At 40.6% G+C, this 19,098-nt stretch overlaps 1 protein-coding gene across 1 annotated transcript; it reads left to right on the top strand.

Annotated features, from left to right (window-relative positions):
* Window positions 1-1,717: 1,717 nt before the first annotated feature.
* On the top strand, window positions 1,718-18,793 carry lrrcc1 (leucine rich repeat and coiled-coil centrosomal protein 1; the record flags this gene model as incomplete). Its single annotated transcript, XM_083907640.1, has 19 exons — window positions 1,718-1,761; window positions 3,254-3,459; window positions 3,571-3,636; window positions 3,738-3,899; window positions 5,756-5,922; window positions 6,148-6,327; window positions 7,381-7,565; window positions 8,213-8,387; window positions 8,829-8,977; window positions 11,436-11,640; window positions 11,938-12,077; window positions 14,076-14,277; window positions 14,795-14,980; window positions 15,209-15,383; window positions 16,007-16,170; window positions 16,308-16,516; window positions 16,771-16,908; window positions 17,318-17,453; window positions 18,716-18,793. The coding sequence occupies 19 exons, from the start codon at window positions 1,718-1,720 to the stop codon at window positions 18,791-18,793; spliced, it is 2,967 nt and encodes a 988-aa protein (XP_083763766.1).
* Between the last annotated feature and the right edge of the window lie 305 nt (window positions 18,794-19,098).

Genomic DNA, 19,098 nt, shown 5'->3' with positions numbered 1-19,098 from the left:
ACATTATTAAATGTTTAGTTAAAACACAAATTAATTAATGTTAATTAGTGTACCCTTATTATACGGTGTTCAATCAATAAATCAATCAATCTTTATTTGTATAGCCCACAGTTTAAAAAACATAGTTTGTCTCACGGGACTTCACAGGGTTGGTAACATCCTCTGTCCTTAGACCTTCGACCAGGGTAAGGATAAACTACCAGGGAAAAAACCCTTGTAACAGGGAAAAGGGTAGAAACCTTAGGGAGAACCACAGGTGAGGGATCCACTCCCTGGACGGACAGACATGCAGTAGATGTTACCCAAAACATACAATACACAATGACAAGAATAAAAACGTGAAAAAGTCTTTAGAAGTCAGGGTCCATCTGGATCACTGGGTTTGTCACAGCCTGTAGTGAAGGCTGTTGTGGTCAGAGACTTGGGGATAACGGAGTCCTAGTTCCTGTCCTGACCTCATGTCGTTCACTGGTGTCAGCAGAACTGTAAGAGATTAAAATCAGTTAGAGATGTGTGGATTTATGGGCTACATCTCATGGGGGTACATCGGGTAAGTGGTGAGGGGTGAAAAATCGAGGACGGGGTTACCAATAATATTTATATGTTGTGTGGAATTTACTGTGTGTGGCAAGGTATGAAGAGACAGAATGATGCCACATGTTCAAATTCCCCACTCAAGTTTAATTATAGAGTTGGTATACATGATTACAACTATCCTCTAATTGGTTATAAGAATCTTATTCATCTATTTTTAAAATAGTTTTAAAAAGTTTTAAATGCAGTGCCCGTGAAATCTCCAGCCTGTGAAACATTCTAGACTGTGATGGCAGAGCAGCAACAGATGGCATTTCTAATTCACTCACTTCATTAGCACCAGAGCATCATTGTCACAGGTTAAGGAGGGCCACTGGCAGGGTTGGCGAGCAGCCACTGAGTACAATGGTCAGTCATGAAGCTGCTCTAATGTGGTTCAGTCATGAACTGAATCAATCACCAGCTTTTGTAGTTGTTGGTTGAGTTATGAGTATAATGGATACCAGGATCTTTGATGCAGCTATGATTTGTCATCATTGGGCAGAATACTGTACACAACTCTCTACAGAAATTGTTCCACAAGTTTAAGAAATTACTCATGGATTATAATGTAAGGGATTGTATTCATTTATATTGTAGGTACATGATGCATAAAAAGATCAATGTTTCATTTATTGCCAATGAATAAATCAAAAATACCAACTGTAATATTGTATTCAAATACATTATTATGGATTTTTTGCCAAGGTGTATGTTGAATTTGGTACACGCACACACACACACACACACACACACACACACACACACACACACACACACACACACACACACACACACACACACACAATGCAGAGTCCCGGATGTTGCCGTTTGTGACGTCACGCAAACCGGAAGTGCATTGGCAGAAGCGGCTAGTTCAACTCGACAGGGGCTAAAATTACAATAAGAGAAACGGTTTGCGACTTCAAAAGTGTTTGTTTGGTCATTGGAAAATTCAGCGCTGCGCTTGGTCATGCTCCCGTTTTCGGTATGTCGTTTGTTTGGGGACGGTTCGGGAGGACTTAGCCTCTTTTGGGCGGCCGATAGTAAACTTTTGCTAAGCTGCTAGCTACTTGAGGTAAAAATATTATCAAAGCGTCGACAGCACTCCGACCCCGAGATAACTGTGGCTTACGTCATCGTTATGGGGGATAATGAGCTTTGTCTTATTGACAAGAATATAACAAGGTAACTAAATCAGCCTTTTCAATTCAAATGAATACTTATGTATTATAGCAAATCATTGTTATTGATACATTGTGTAAGCAACTAAGCGTTAGTGATGAGCTTTTTCCTCGAAAACCATAAAAATATAGAACATTGGCTGGTGAAGTAAATTAAACTTAGATTTTCTGTTATCCTTCTTCAGTCAGTACAAATCTACTTGTATGGTGCCATAGTCACAACTAACATTAAATCAATACACTCTTACAGTGGCTGAAATGTTGACAGTATTGTAGAGCAATTGAGAAACCCTATGGCAAGCCGGTTTAACATTTAATCGAACCACACTCCTATCTGTAATTACATTTTAGATAGCCATAATAGCATCTCTCCTAGTCACAATTGTGTTCTCACAAGTCAGAATGGTAATTAAAGATATCCGCAATAACATTCTTACTAGTAGAAATGTTATTTCAAGATATCTACAACTTTGATTGAGCTAGTCAAAACTAAATTTAAGATATCTAAAAATCCTTAAAAAGTACAAGTGGCCGTTTATTTAATCGCTAGACTGGTTATGTATTACAGATATCTGTAAGTCAATTCTTCCTCGTCAAAAAGAACATTTCAGATATCCACAATGACTTTCTTTCTGTCCACAATTGTCATTTCAGATATCCACAACGTCATTCTTCCGAGGACAAATGACATCACTTTTGCCATTCATGTGTATTGGGTTTTCAATTTCAGATATCCACAACATCATACTGGATATCCAGAAAGAACATTCTGGATATCTGCAATAGAATTCTTACTAAGAGAAACTCCCATTTCAGATATCTTCAATCCAATTGCTACTAGTCATAATAACATTTACCGTAATTGTAATGAAACCGCATTGAAGTGACGTCATTTGTCCTAGGAAGAATGACATTGTGGATATCTGAAATGTTCTTTCTGACTAGGAAGAATTGAATAACAGATATCTGTAATACATATCCAGTCTAACTGGATCTTTAAATGTTAAAAAGGCTTGCCATAATCAGTCTAGATATTGAATGTTAAAACGGCTACCTGTCATCAGTTATCAACAATGCTTTTATGGATATCTGCAATTCTATTGTTTCTAATCATAATTCTAACTGTAGATATCTGAAATTACATTTTTACTAGTCATAATATGAATTGTGGATATCCATAATGCCATTTTTACTAGTCACAATGGATTTTGAATATTCCAAATTACTTTCTGGATATCTGGAATAGTTTTTCATTTTGGATATCTGAAATCTCAATTCTCTATTCTCTCCGGGCACTTCCTCCCAAAGCCCCCCCACAACCATTGAGAATATAAAGTGGGAGAAGATGAATGAATTATTGAGCAGCCGTTGGTTAAGCAAGCAATTGTTGGTTGCCTTGTCACCCTACAAAGTTAAGGAAACAGTGGTAACTGGGAGCTAAGTGATAAAGCTTTTTTGTGGTGAATATTTTCTATTTCTGGCATTGATTGATCTAGTTTGCTGGATATTCCACGGAGTCCCGCGGTGACATCACTCAATCTGCACTGCAATCACATCCCAAGGATCGAGGGCTTGACCTCAGCTTGGCACCTGCGGCACTTAGACCTTTCCTCCAATTGTATTTCCAATATTGAGGGTCTGAGTTCCCTCACTTCCTTGAGGACATTAAATTTATCCTGTAACTTGATTACAAAGGTAGAAGGTGAGTTTTGTTCACAGTTTTAGTTGGACAGTAATTGCGTTTTTTTAAGTTTGTGGGAGTTCTCCGTGTAATCATTCTCCAGACGTTAATAACCCACTCCCCATTTTCTAGGATTGAATGGCCTTGAAAACCTAAGAAGATTAAACTTGTCCTACAATCAGATAAATAACCTCACTGGTGAGTTCAATACTGTCTAAACAGAGCTTTTTTGGGGAAAAAAGATAAGTAATTAACAGTAGCAGTGATGCTCCTTCTATTCTCATCATTATTCTCATTAGGGCTGTTGTATCTTAATGGCACAAAGTTGAAGCACCTCAGTCTCCATAGCAACCACCTGGACTGCATTGACCACCTGCTGCAGTGCCTGCTGGGATTGCAAAGCTTAAGAGAAGTCACTTTGAGTCTGGATGGCAGAGGCAACCCTGTGTGTAGATCACAAGGTAGGGAATACATATGTTGTATTGAAATATAGCCTTGTTAACTGTGTTACTTACCTGTTAATATCTTATCTTATCTCATGTCAATTCTCAGCGATACTGCGTAAGCACATAAGGTCATACATAAAATAAAGCAGAGCACATATTTCGGCCAAGATAACAGTTTGTGTGCAGAGACCGTTCATCCAACCTTTTTTTCAAGTTTTGAATAAGTGTTTGTCAAATTAACTCTCAATCCCAATTTATACTTCTGCGTAAAGTGCTCTGCATAGGTTACGCAGAGTCCTCTGCGTCGATGAAGAGGCTGCCGGGGAGCCTCTGCGTCGTCTCCGACTGCACGAAATATTTTTTAAGTGTCCGTCACTCCGTCAAGGGACAACGGAGACAGCAAGAGCTGTGATTGGTTGCGCACCGAGTGTCCACAGAGGCGGAGCTGTTAACCGCCGACAACGTCGCTGCCAAACTATAAAAACGTCATATCTCAACACACACAGCACATGTTTAGACTCTAAATGGCCAATTTCTCGCCTCAAATTATCTTAAAGGGACACTGTGTAGTATTTATGGGTTTATATGACCCAAAATCCACTCTTTTATACATATTATGTGCTCCTGCATTGTCTAGTCGCTGTATAATATTCTTTGTTTCATTTTCGTAGTGTTTCAAAAAGTCATGTAAAATAACATGGTCGAGGGCCGCGGTTGCATAGCCACTGTTAGCAGCGAGACGCCATGTTTCTACGGGAGCCTGTAAAGACAAACGCGAGAGAACAAATCAAGCGTCGCTTTACTTGTAGCGGAAGTCCCGCCTCCACTCTCTCCGCTTCGTCTGCCTCATCTGCTGACACGGAGAAAGACGACATTTGACCGGCTGAGGATACCGTAGCACTCAGGGAAGGGAGGGGGTGAGCAGAGGAGCAGTTCTTTGTTGTAAATTTCAGCCTCTCCTCTAGATGGCACTATAAACTACTTACTTCACCTTTAAAACTGCATTCCATGACACAGAAAAGCGAGAAACGGCCACTGTTTCAACAACAACAGTCTTTCTCTCTCGAGCGCCATTGCTCACTGTAGCCAGAAGCACAACAACCTTGCGCAGCGACCCCTACTGATCGGGCGGTAAATTGCAGTGCGTATCCGGAGAAGTATAATGTTCAGTCTGTAATGCAGAGGACATTTGCTAGATTTTGCTAGGATTTTTTTCGGCAGTGGGGGCAGGCTCTCCGGGGATTTGACTGCAGATTTTACGTTTACAACCTATTTATTGAGTGGCTTAAAATGGCTTTGTAAAGAATAAATAAATATGGCATTGGCATTCTTGATCATTGCTCTCTTATAATGGAAATAATCTGAATTTATTTATTTATTTATTTTTTATTTATTTAACAGAAATATTCACGTATGTATGTATGTATGCATGTATATTATGCAGAACAATAAGAGCAATAATAAGGAAAAAAAAGGTTAATCTACACTCACCGTTATCAGTGTGATAGAGCCATGAGTGGAACGGGCAATTTTTTTCAACACAGTAAGTTCACAGCTTGATAGCCTATGCTTCCCTTTAGGTTTTTCTCCTCTACTCTCATCTCTCCTGCATCATCACTTTACTCTCCTGCTCGTTCAATTGGCTCTCCCCCTGCTGTATTCTGCGCTCTGCCTCGTACCGATATATTACATAAAGTTAGCTGGCCATCAATCTTTTGTGAATGTCTATTTAACTTGTAAAATCTATTATGAGTTATCTTAAGCTAATAAGTCTACCCTTTGTCTGGTAAGTCGCTGCCCTATGTTCAATAACTCTCTGCCTGGGTGCTTGACATGATGTCACTTTTTTTAATATATCTCGCATGTTGCAGCTTACTGGGAGATTGTTATGCAGTCGTTGCCACAGATCTCCGTCCTGGATGGACTAGATCGGCTGGGAAATCCGTCACATCTTGGTCCAAGCAGTCCCTGTGATATTCCTGGTCTGGAGAACTATGTGGACCTGCTGCTTTCTTCAGACACAAGTCAAAATGAAATTGTAATTTTTTTTATCTGAATCATAATTTGATATATTTTATCTGAATGCGTCAAGATGGCAAGATCAGTAAGAGACCTTTATATCAAGTTCTGTACATAGCTGAAATAAGACTTAACAGCTGGAACACGCTGTCAATAATTTGAGTTGAACGTTGATGATTTAACTGAGAAGTTACTTTACAAATTATGTGTCAATTGTACAAAACTTTTGAAGTTTCCATTGCAGCTTAGAGGAGATGGTCCTCTCACCACACCCAACATTGACAAGGTGCTGACCCAGTTTCATCGGCAGATTTCTGAAGCAGTCACAGATCCGGCTGCACAACCGGATTGTTCCACTGTGGCTGATCCAGGAGACCCCATTAATGAAAAAATGCATCACCAGGTGTCCCAGCTCACGCAGCAGGTAACACTTATGTAACACTGCCAAAAGCCACTGAGTCATTTACTAAAATATAGTATTTGTGCCATGTTTGCACCAAGTAGGAAAAGGTAACAAGATAAAAAAAACGGGGCTTAATTATATGTAGTAAAGTATTATTTTTTTTCAATATAAAGAATTTCCTATAAAATGTGACCAATAGTATTTTTTTGGCATTTTCACATTTAAAACTGTTGTGTGTAACCTTTGAATATTAACAATGTCTGTTGTATTTGAAACCATTGTCAAATGAGTTCACACAACGCTGATCTCATCAGCTCCACACAACACAATTTTTGCAATTTTAAATAAAAGGAAAACGGACAGGAACAACAGCAGTCAGCTGTCAGCTTGGACATGTAAAAAAATAAAAATACTAACGAATTAAGAGATGAATATGCAACCCTACTTTGAAAATTATAATACGTAAGTAGATGAATAAATAAATAATACAACTACCAGCTATACATGTACAAAGTGCTCGCAAATGTGCTTGAGAGAGGGGCCAGGCAAGGCTCTCGCCCCGGCCTGATCTCGTCTAGGTAGGCAAGAAATGGGCCCAAATAGCTAAGAACTTTCCAATTGAATTAGTCCTCATAAACCTGAGTCTTTCAGCCAGCCTTAAAAAGGGGGGACGCAGTGTTTAGATGCTTCTTGGCTTTCCACACCACACTCCCCACTCCCTGCGCTGCTGCTGTATACACACAAAGGCTCCCCCAGTCATGTCTGATAGCATCAGCATAATCACTTAATCAACATCAACAAAAAATCATCAAATGTTATGCCCTGCAGCTCTAAGAGAACATTAATTTTATTATGCACATCAGAGCTGCTTTGTTGTACAGTAATATATTGTTGTAGCTTGGCTAATGCTGTTTGTATGTTACCTGTAGTCACATTTATTTAAAAATGTATGATTTATTTTCTCCATTTCAGATCTGGTTGTATCAGTCAAATATTGACTGTGAGTCTATATAAACATATGATCTGACTGATATGGGTTACATGTTCTCAGTATTTCTGCAATATTTTTGCCAGGTACTGCCAGGCCACTCTACTCATGCTGTGGTGACATTACGAAAAGCCAAGAGAGACACAGACCGCACGTCAGAGAGTGACTGTGACAGTGGGAAGGAGAACAGGAGCCGCAGCAGGATCCTTAAACATCACAGCAACAAAACAATGCAGATGGCCAGCAAGGGGTTAAGAAATAAATCAGACAGGTGATTCACCACCAGCAAACATACACAATGGCCACAATTCCTCAGAAGTAGCTGTTAATGTTTCAAAACTTTTTATTGTCTTTATTTTAGGTTTTATTATGCACCACAACAAAGTGTGTTTATCGCAAATTACAATGAGGTTTTCGTCCATAATAATCAGACACCATTTGTGCTCTTATTTTATATGTCCTGCATCAACTTTCTTTCATTTATCAAGTATCTTGAATATAGAGGAGATTATTTCACCTCTCAGATGAAGGGAAGTGATAAATGTTTTTTTCTGAGTAATGAAGAGCTAAAACTTCCTTCTTCCATGATAAAACGTACATATGTCATTAACAGCTGTCATCTCTCTCTGACATGATTAATGACTGCTCTTCTATAGTCCACTCCCTCTTCTTATTTCATTAGCCACTGATGGCATGCAAGTGCATTAAGATTCAATAACTTAAATGATCTCCAAACTGTCCTCATCAAAAGTAAGGTGATTTCAAAACATTACTTCCAAATTCAATTTTAAGTTTAAAGATTGCTTTCCTACAAAAGTGAGTAAGTCATCTGGTTTGACCTTCATTGACCATCCTCATGCCTGAGGGCTGTTTCTGATCGATTTTACAGCTGTTTCTGTGCCTTTGTTTTGTGTGCAGCGACCAGGAGAATCATGAACAGAGGAGTTACAAGTCTGCTGTGGGACCAAGGAGGAAGCCTGGTGACACAGGGAGTTTAGACACTGCAGGGTCAAGACGGAGTGGACCTTTGAGAACTGCTAAGGCCTCAGGCAATGTGAAAAGAAAGTCCAATGAGGAGGCGGAAACCTACAGGGTACAGAATGGATAGGTCACCTGCACATTGACGGTTTCTATTTTCATTAGACAAGTGTAATATGAAAAAGGTTATGGCCCCTGACAAGAGGACAGGAGACATCCACTGTCTCTGTAAAAGCTACATTTGTCCTTATTAGTTTTAAAGATTGTTTGTTAACTTCATAACCTGCTCGACATTTCAGGTACCATGTTAAATTTAGGAACAAAAAATTACACCACTCAAGATTGAAATATTTCCTTGTGAGGGTTCAGTGTATAATTATTTAGTTATCCAGAAACCTGACTAAGAAGGTCCACAACAATTAAATCAACAATTATAACAATATAATATAAAGTAGAAAGTAGTAGTCACTTCTTAAGATGAAGTCAAAGCAATGCCTGCTGTCTATATTTCTTGGCATTTTAAGGCAATGCGTTTTTGTGTATACTTGTTGTTCAGACTATCGTGGAAGAGCGTGACCAGGAAAGGGAGAGACGTTGGAAAGCTGAACAGGCTGTGAGGAAGCTAACGGAAGAGCTAAAGTGTCTCCAGACAAAAGTCAGTGAGGAAAAAGACCTTCAGAGCATGGCCTTGCACACCACAGACAGGTAAGAGGAGAGACCATAGACTGTATATAGCTTCAAAACAAACTTCTAGATTTATGAGTTGAGTCTGGAAAATTTACTGACATGATCACCTGCAACTACGGGTGTAACGGTTCTGAATTAAAATGGAAACTCATTTTATCTTCCCGAACCTCGATTCGCTTAGAATAACTTCCCAAACCTCGGTTGTGCTCATCATCTGCCTGAGCTTCACTGCGCTGTCTCACTCACAGTGCTGTGTGAGTGAGAGGGGTAGTAGAGCGGCGAAAGACAGCGTGTGCTTCTGTTACCATTATCTATTGTATCACTTATCCACAGAACGCAGGCTTTTAGCCAGCAGGGCGTCCGGGCATCCTGGGGACGCCCTGTATGGAAAATAATAAGAAATTAGACGCCCTACTTTTAGGCAGGACGCCCTAAAGACGCCCTATCTTTCCCCCAGTAACCGGAGGGCAAGGGGGGGCCTGACAGAACTTCAGACTATACTTCAGAATAGTGCAAGACATTTTCATTTTTATTTTATTTATTTAGACAATGTAGACTGGTTTTAAGACAAATGTTTATGTTTTGTATTCCTGGAGAGTTAAGAGATTAATAGAAGAGTTTATTTTGGTCTAAAGAGAAGTTTTATATACTTGAAAATTACAGACCTCTGTCATCATTTCAAGTGGGAGAACTTGCACAATCGGTGGCTGACCAAATACTTTTTTGACCCACTGTATACCTATATATATATACATATGCTATATAGCTATTGATAAACTGCTTGAATGTGCACAAAAAGGGACGTGGGTATTGGTGCAGGAATGGTGTGTGTGTGTGTGTGTGTGTGTGTGTGTGTGTGTGTGTGTGTGTGTGTGTGTGTGTGTGTGTGTGTGTGTGTGTGTGTGTGTGTGTGTGTGTGTGTGTGTGTGTGTGTGTGTGTGTGTGTGTGTGTGTGTGTGTGTGTGTGTGTGTGTGTGTGTGTGTGTGTGTGTGTGTTGTGTGTGTGTAACCAGGAAGTAAACAAACAAAACCAAAGGTAAACAAGAAGGAGGGGGAGAGAGGAAGTAGTGGAGGGGTCTCTGACATGACGGTTGTCATGGCGAAGCTCCTCCCACTTTCGGATTACTAAAAGTGACCGATACGTCACGTAAAATGGCGTCACTAGCTATTACCGCGAGGCAACGTGAGATGGCGCCTGTACTCAGATTCCGACCCTCAGCTCTCGTCTCTCACCGGCAGGGGGCCAAGTGAAAGAGGAGGGGTGAGGGAGGAAATGGAGTTAGCGGTGACGAGGGAGAATTAAAGGGGAAGTGAGGCAAGAGGATAGAGAGAAGGCACGCGGGAAATAGAGATTTCCCTCGATCACACAGCTGACCTGGAGTTTGTCCAGTTATTCTGTAGTTTTACAGATCGAGTGAAATCTTTTAGGTCGGGTGGTCGCGCTACCACCCCGCAATCTCACTGATCTTAACACAGGTAAATTACAGCCGTGTGTAGAATATGCACACGGTGATATGGAAAGAAAATACACGTAAATAATAATAAACACAAGGAAATTATCGGGTGTGCACTACCCGTCTATAATAAACACTGGAATAAACTATCTGCCCAGACACAATTCCTCTTACTCTGAGTTGTTTTCTGGGCGAGACGTGGGGCTCCCACTCCTTGGCGAAGGTCCGATTCGTAGATCAATGACGGTAAAGGAGAGATTGAGCAGGCGCTTCGTTACGCGGTTCTTTAGCTGTATGATACACGGCGTGCAGCTCGTGACAGGGACAGCTGGTTGACAGTGATAGGAGCAAATCGCCACTTCCTTTTCTGCAGGTATTAGTTGGAGCCACTCTGAAGGGGGAATTATTCACAGGATCCTCGAATGAAAAAAAAAAATGAAAAAAACCCATCCATCTTTATATTGCACCACCCATTTTCATCACATAAGCTATACAGTAATTATCCCTATCTCTGTCTTCCTGCACTGCTTAGATACAGCCAGAGAGAGTCATGTGTAACTGTTGTCTGCGCTGCCCTTGTTCTTCTCGCGCTCTGCTCAGATAAATCTGCATTATGGTTCTAATTACAAGCCTTGTGACAAGCATATGTCAGCAGTATTTTATGAATCCATCTTAACTGTCACTTTCTAATGATACTGCACACATATGTGAGTGTTGACTCCCCTGCTCATCATTAGTCAGGCTTGCCCTTCAGTTCCTAAGTCTTAGTTGTATTGTTTATGTCCCATCTTTTTCTTTTCTCTTGTTCACCAGATTGCCGTGTTTATATTTTCTTCCTTCCTCACTGCATTTCCATTTTTCCTTCTTGATAAAATTTTGACTGTGTTGTAAGAACATATTTCTTCATTTCGCAGGCTATCACATTGAGTTGCCTTCAGTAATTTCCATATGCAATAAGACACACTCAAGGTGTTACTCCTACTTCCCTTATACACCCTCATCATGGTTTTTTTCTCACATAGACTGAAAGAAATGTTGCTGAAGGAGCGATCGGGGCACTGTGAGCTGCAGAATCATGTTGAGGAGCTGGAGGGGAGGTGTCAGTTCCTCAGCCAGCAGCTGGAAAAGGCCCGCAGCAGTGAAGCACAACACAAGATTGCACTTCAGCGACTTGAAGAAAGCATATCCCACAGAGAGGCACTCAGGGCTCGCCAGCAGGATGAAGAGGTACAGGTGCTACTTTGGCACATCTGATGAAACTTCTATAAAACTTCTGTCATTTTTGACACAAAGTTATACACATTCAGTCCGATGATTCTAGAAACCAGAGCAAGTTGACTTACTTCATTATGAATGCAAACCTTTCAATTGGTCATAACATATTAAATATATGTCACTGTAATGTTTTTGTTTAGACTAGACCAGTATTTGTGTGACCCAGCCTTGAGAGTGATTTAGGATTCGCACAAAGGGGTCATTCATTGTTTCAGGCTGGTTAAAAAAATAGGTACTAACCATTCACAGATGAAGCATCACCAGGAACTGGAAAACAGGGCAAAAGTTCTGAAGAGGGAGTTGGACATTCAGAGAGTGTCTGTACGCCAGCACAAAGACAAAGTGCAGCAGCTGCAGGAACTGCTCGCAACCAGGGAACAAGAGCACAGGTATGTCTGGAGACTTTTATATGAGTTGTTTACTGTCCTCTAACTTTCTTATTCAGCATCTAAAGATGAGCAATGATGACCAACACAGATGCTAAAATTAGATATTTTTTTACATAAATGGTGTTTATTCTCACTTGTTTGGGAGTGAAAGGGTGTCAGTGGGTCAAATGCCTAAATAACTAGTTTGAGATTGTAATGAAAAAAAGTTGAAAAGAAAAGTTTTGACAACATCAGGACACATACAAAAATATGTACAGTATTATCAGTTATCAGCAAAGATCCCGATATGACTACCTGCTTGACTTCTATGATTGTGCCCTCTCCTACTTTTATTTTTTTTAATGTTTATTATTTTGCACAATTACAAAAATGTATTACTACATCTGCTGCAATAAGTGATGCTGGATATGTCCTATGTATTCAACCCATCCCTATTACTCAGGATCCTGCATTTGGGGGCGGGGAAAAACAAATCTACATCTGCTGCAACACCGCTATCAGTTTTCGGCCCACGTGTTCCCAATATATTAGAGATGCAACGGTATTCGGTATTTTACCGAAGCTTTCAGTGCACCCTGTTCGGTTCAATACGCAACAAACAACAGTATTTCGGTACGTTTAAGTCCGTCAAAATGTATTAAAATACACAATGCTACGTGATTAGATCCATTCAGGAGCAGGGATATGAGCGCAGCGGTGCACACTCAGCTGCTCTGCTCTGCTAATGCCGCCTTCAGCATCAATCAGCACTAGTGAACGAGACTCTGAAAAAGGGAAGTTTGAAGCGGCACCGTCTTCGTTTAAGTCCGCTGTGTGAGATCATTTAGGATTCAGCGTAGACTACGATGAGAATGAGAAAATGAATGTCAACAAACAAACCATGGTGTGCAAGAATCCGTTATGCAGCGCTGTGATGTTGGTTTGAAGTTGGATATTGGACAGACACTCGCTCTACAGCGCCACCCAGAGCAAGCGTCATCACCCATCTCTTTCACTTGGAGCAGCATGGTGTATTTGTAGTTGTAGTTTCTGTGAGTGGTTTAAAGTTGTGTTTATTTTTATTGGATAGCACTAAACTTTATTTATTTTTAATTTGTGTGGTTTTGGTGTTGTCTTTGCTAATCTGAGCAGTTTTATATTAAGATATCGAAACCGTACCGATACCATGGCCCCAAAACCGTGATACATACCGAACAGTAGAGAAACTATACCATTGCATCCCTACAATATATAGGCAAAACGTCCAGTACCGCGCTCTAGCGAAAATAGATCTCTTTTTACTTACAGAATCTCCCTTTAGGGGTCGCCACAGCAGATCATCTGCCTCTATCTTGTCCTGTCCCTTGTCCTCTTCTGTTACATCAACTGTCCTCATCTCCTCCTTCAAAACATCCATGAACCTTCTCTGTGGACTTCCTTTTTTTCCTCCTGCCCTGCAGCTACATCCTTTGTCCAATATAACCACTTGTGCAAAGTCTGTGTGCTCATTCTAAGTGATTGATGGGAAATTCCCCCAGCAGTCTAAGCCTAATGCAGCATAAGATAGACTATTCTAATCAGGACAAACCTGATCAGTGCGTTTACATACTGGGTTTAAAACGTTCTTCTCAGCGTGTAAGCGGTCAGCAAAGTAGGAGCTTCCTCCCCTCACCCTCTCAGTTCATTCATTGCAGGTACAGAACAGTTGATTTCATTATGCTGATGTAACACTCCAGCTGGCTCCTCCCCCTATGTGACACACAACCACTACCACTACCTGACACCTACAATTATGATATGCAACATATGTAAATATCCCAAAATTTATTTTGAGTTTTGCATCCAAAAATTGAGTGTGTGTTTTACTCTCCTTTATTATTGAAAATAACACTATGATAACATTACTCCTGTAAGATTATAATTTCATAGTTTCACCTACAAATCACATACTGAAGACAGTCCTGTGTGTGTCAAAGCCTCAGTTGCCTGTTACCAGCGCTTTTTACGTTTGTTTCCCAGAAAACAGCTGGAGTTGCGGTTGCAGCCTGGCGGGGCAGATTTCCGAGATGCAATGGCAAAAGAAGTTACATCAGTGGAACAGAGAGGTGCTCACAGGGAAGCGGAGCTGCAGGAGAAACTGGCAGATGGCAGGAAACAGTATGTCGCTCTGGAGGACGAGTTCCGCATGGCACTCACCATCGAAGCTGCTCGCTTCTCTGAGGTCTGCAAAACAGCCACACAGCTGGCATGTTATTTTATATTATTTCCTTTGTGTAGTCCCACTGATGAAAAAAATATGAACTGATTGAACCAGAAGTGACCCCAATCTTAAATGTATTTGATACAATTTTTCCTTTTTCTGAGATTGAATTAGTATAATTTGACTGCGGACAAGTGTTCTGTGATTGCTACAGGAGGAAAGTTATACAGAAAGAGAGATACAAAAGGGTTGGATTGGAATTAATCTGTCCTTTCTCATTATTTCTCATCAATTTCAGTAACCCCCTGCACAAAATGTAAGCTTACTCTTGATTGCTATAGCTTGTAGTTGTCAGGTTTACCTCTAAACCTTTGATCTTTGGGGAAAGTCTGAATGAGATACAGATTGCTTTCTGTAAACCTGTTACTCTGGAACCTTTCCAGAGACTTAAAACTGTCAAGCCAGGTGATGCTTGAACTAAAGGCCCTTCACTCTGTGTAACTCGTTTCTCACATTCGGACTCATTCTGCTTCTGCAGGTGAAGGAGGCTTTTGATCAGATGACTGTGGAGCTGATGGAGCTCAAGGCGGCACTTGCCCAGTCCCAGCAGAGGGAGAAGAAATCTGGCTCTTTGGTGCAGGAGCTCACAGCCATAGTCAAAGAGCAGAAGAACCGAATTGCAGAGCTCATCAAAGCCAAGAGAGATGCTGTCACTGATTTAAAGGTACAGAGCCACATTTTTCCAGACCCTCCTGCTAAATTAAGAGCAATTATCTGAATCAGATGTGGAGATAACCTGATCCTGGGCCGTTAGTCTGTCCCTTAAAAAAAAAAGAAAGCAACTGACTACCTTGAGACAACATGAATATTGAATGGTCCTGCTGCGTTTCCATCTGCCAGCAATGATAGGTGGCAAATGATAATTAATATAGTCTCTCTGACCCTCTGACAGCGCCGTCTGCATTCCTTGGAAACAGAGGTGGAAAAGGACCAGCGTCTCAGTCTGCAGCTGGAGTTCCTGAAGAAAGACAAGACACGACTGCTGTCTCAGATCACTACTCAAGAGGCGGTGATCGACGGCCTCAGGGCAGAGAGGCGAATCTGGGGCCAAGAGCTTGCTCAGCAAGGTGGGCGTCATTCTGGATGATATTCCACTTTGAATCAGCAGTACAGTCCATAGCAGGCACTGATGGTCAAGTGTACTGTGGACTGTACTCTGCAATGGTTTAGCCAGTAGTCACCATTAACAATTCTTTTTTAGAGTCAGAATGATGGCGATGGATATGTCTTAGGCTTAAAAGTTATTGTACTGTGTCTTGTAAAATTAACACATAAAGTAAGGAAATTTGTGTTTGGTCGATAATTTCTTTGTTGTAACAATGTTTCTTGCCAATAAATCTTGGGAAGTTTTTCATCGGTGCAACCCACATAATCAACTCTGCTGCTAAACACAGCAGATGCATTTTCCTGGGGCACAATTTGAAAGGGAAATAAACAAGCTTTCCAACGGTATAAGATTTATTGCCAAGAAGCATTGTTACAACAAAGAAATGATCGACCAAACACAAATTTCCTTACTTTTTGTGCTAAGTTTATATTGTGTATTAGCCTGACATCTAGTGGTTATATTTATTTGCATTAACAGAATCTAAAAACATTTATTAGGGTATGGATTTTTTAACAAAGTTTCATCAGAGCTGTCATTAATATCAGGGTATGTTTTACATATTAATGTCCATCTCTTTGGTAGGAGTGTCTTTAGCTCAGGATCGTGGGCGCCTGGAGGTCAGGATAGAGGTGCTGAGCACTGAGCTTGAGACACAGAAGAAACAGAATGAGAGAGAGAATGATGCCCTCAAAATCAAAGCCAAAATCATTGATGACCAGACAGAGACCATTCGCAAACTCAAAGAGGTAGTAAAGAACATCCTACCTCACCCTGACACTACTTCAAACCTTCAAAAATAATTTTTGAGCATTTTACAGTAAGCTAGTGTACATTTTTATGGATGTATTTATCTTTTCGTCTCCTCAATCTTCCTGCTGTAAAGGCTTTGCAAGAGCGCGATGATCATATCCGTAGGCTGCGTGAGGAGGCAGCACAGTCCCAGAAGAGGCTCCAGCAGGAACAGGAGGAGGAAAAGGCTCAGCAGGAAGAGCTGAGAGAGCAGCTTGATCATCTCAGCCTGCGCAAGGGGGAGCTGAAACAGCAGCTGGAGGACAAGGAGGCAGAACTTAAGGAAGTCCAAAGAGCTTACAGGCAAGAGGAAGAGACAAGGATAGAATATTTAATCTGCATCCTAATGAAAAATCCAGAAACCTTTGCTAATAGCTGTTTTTTTTACTGGTTATAGTCGGTGTATCATTGCATGTTTAAAAACGCAACGTAAAAGTAAGATTTAATGTTGTTGTAATATTTCACTTTGTGGCCTAGAACTGCTGCCAATGGTGATGATTAATGCTAACAGCTACTTTCTAAAAAAACACTTTTTTCTGTTTTGTTTGTCCTTTTAGTGATTCGAGTGCAAAGTGGAAGGGAAAGGCAGACCTTCTCACAGGGTTGGAGAGCCAGGTGAAGCGCATGAAGGAGAACTTTGATTCCAAGGAAGGCTTGCTCCTCGAAGAAAGAGATAAAGCAACAGAAGCACACAGGTAAGCTTCAATCAGAGCAGAGTGGCTTTGTATCAAACTATTAAAGCAATTGTATTATCTGCTGTTGGTTAAATTCTCGTGGCTCAAAAAAAACTGTCTTACACAACACCCACAACAAGGAACATGTCAGTGTAACCATAACATATTTAATCATCAGCCAAAACCTTAAGAGGCAAGTTTTAAATATTTTATTAGTAGTCATGATCATCATCTTGATGTAGGAGGTTGGTGATATTGTCTTTGAGACAGGAACTGGAGTGTGATATCAAAAATAAAATAGATTTATATCAGTGTTTCATTTCTGGGGCCATTCAACATAAAATGTAGACGCTTACAGTACCAAATGCAGTTTGCACACAATCCAATTATCTTGCACAATATGTATTATTTATGACCATCTGTTCTGCAGAGTTGCTGTAGAGAAGTTACGCTGTGTGGATGATGCTTTTCGGCGACAACTGGAGTCTGTGCAGACCGCTCATCAAGCTGAGCTGCTACGACAGGCTAATGAAAAGCAGAGACAGATCCAACAAGCCAATCAGAAGGTAAAACATCAACATTTACCACAGAGGTGTCTGGCTTTTCTAGATTATTGGAAGGCAGAGCAGTTGTTCTCTGCTTGTGTGATCTTATGAGACACAAAATCCAGGTCTAGTCCTCACTCCATTTTAGTGAGTGTCCTTGTCCGTCACTCCGTCAAGGTCGAGGTAACGATGTTCTGTGCCGGCCACTGTGCGCACCGCGGGTCCACAGAGGCAGAGCTGATCACCGATGACAACGTCGCTGCCAAACTTTAAATACGTCATATCTTATTACACAAACCACATGTTTAGACTCTAAATGGCTAATTTCTCCCCTCAAATGATCTTAACACTGCGTTCCGGGACAGAAAAATATTTATTTCAGGTGAGGAACGGCCACTGTTTCAATGTTATTCAGCTGCAACAACAACAACAACAGTCTTTCTCTCTCAGACGCCATTGCTCACTGTGGCCAAAAGCACAACCTTGCATAGCGAACTGTTTCAGTTTTGCCTAATCATTTACTGCTTCTCCTAGTGGCTACCAATGGTTACAGGTGATTATGAGCCAGTTACAGAAAAATGTTACTCATTATTCTGCACATAATGGGAAATATTCTGTCAGTGAAAGTTTAATTTTCATGCATTTCAATTCATTACTCTTTGTTAATCTGAGAAAAAAAGATAAGAAAACCCTGTCATTTCAATCTGCAGTTTTATAATGTTTGGACAAGGCTATGATAAAAACAAATCAGATTATCTGTTTATGCCCATTTTCTTCCTATTTCCCATCAATATTGGACATTTCTGCCTGAGTCATTCACGTTTATGCTCCAGCTGAGGTTGTGCCCTGCGTGTGTTTGTGCTTTCTTGTATTTGTTGCTTTGTGAGGACCAAATAATTGTACAAACCAGGACATTTTGGCTGGTCTTCACATCTTTAAAGGGCTTGTTTTTGTGCCAGGGTTAGAATTGGGTTTAGGTTTAGGTTAGGGTTCAGCACTTAATTGTGATGGTTAAAGTTAGGGTACGGGACTAGGGAATGCATTATGTTTATGAGGGTCCTCACTATGAATTGTGTGTGTGTGTGTGTGTGTGTGTGTGTGTGTGTGTGTGTGTGTGTGTGTGTGTGTGTGTGTGTGTGTGTGTGTGTGTGTGTGTGTGTGTGTGTGTGTGTGTGTGTGTGTGTGTGTGTGTGTGTGTGTGTGTGTGTGTGTGTGTGTGTGTGTGTGTGTGTGTGTGTGTGTGTGTGTGTGTGTGTGTGTGTGTGTGAGACACTTCCTTGAAGGTGTTTGAAGTGGAGGATGAGATGCGTCAGCTTCTGGATGAAACAGAAACTAACAAGAGGATCATGGAAGAGAAATGAAGCGACTCACATGTGTACTCAAAGACTTTTAACCCCTCAAATACGTGTCGTTTTACAGTTAAAAGATTTTATTGTATTTTAATTATTTATGCTGTGATTTTGATAATAAATTTTGTGTTGTGCATATTTATGTTTTTGTATGATTTTGGAAACAGGTCAAATACATGACGTTTTTTGGAAAACATTACCCCAGTTTAGGTGTGTTTTGTAGGTATTTGGAATAAAACTCCAACAAATTAGTTTAGCAGTCAAAGAGTAGTCAAATCAAATCAAATGCATATAACCAGTCAATTTAGCCCATTTTG

The sequence above is a fragment of the Microchirus variegatus genome (assembly GCF_963457635.1).
Source record: "Microchirus variegatus genome assembly, chromosome: 21".
NCBI lineage: Eukaryota > Metazoa > Chordata > Actinopteri > Pleuronectiformes > Soleidae > Microchirus > Microchirus variegatus.
Note: the sequence above shows the minus strand (reverse complement) of the source record. Positions and strands in the feature narration are given on the sequence as shown.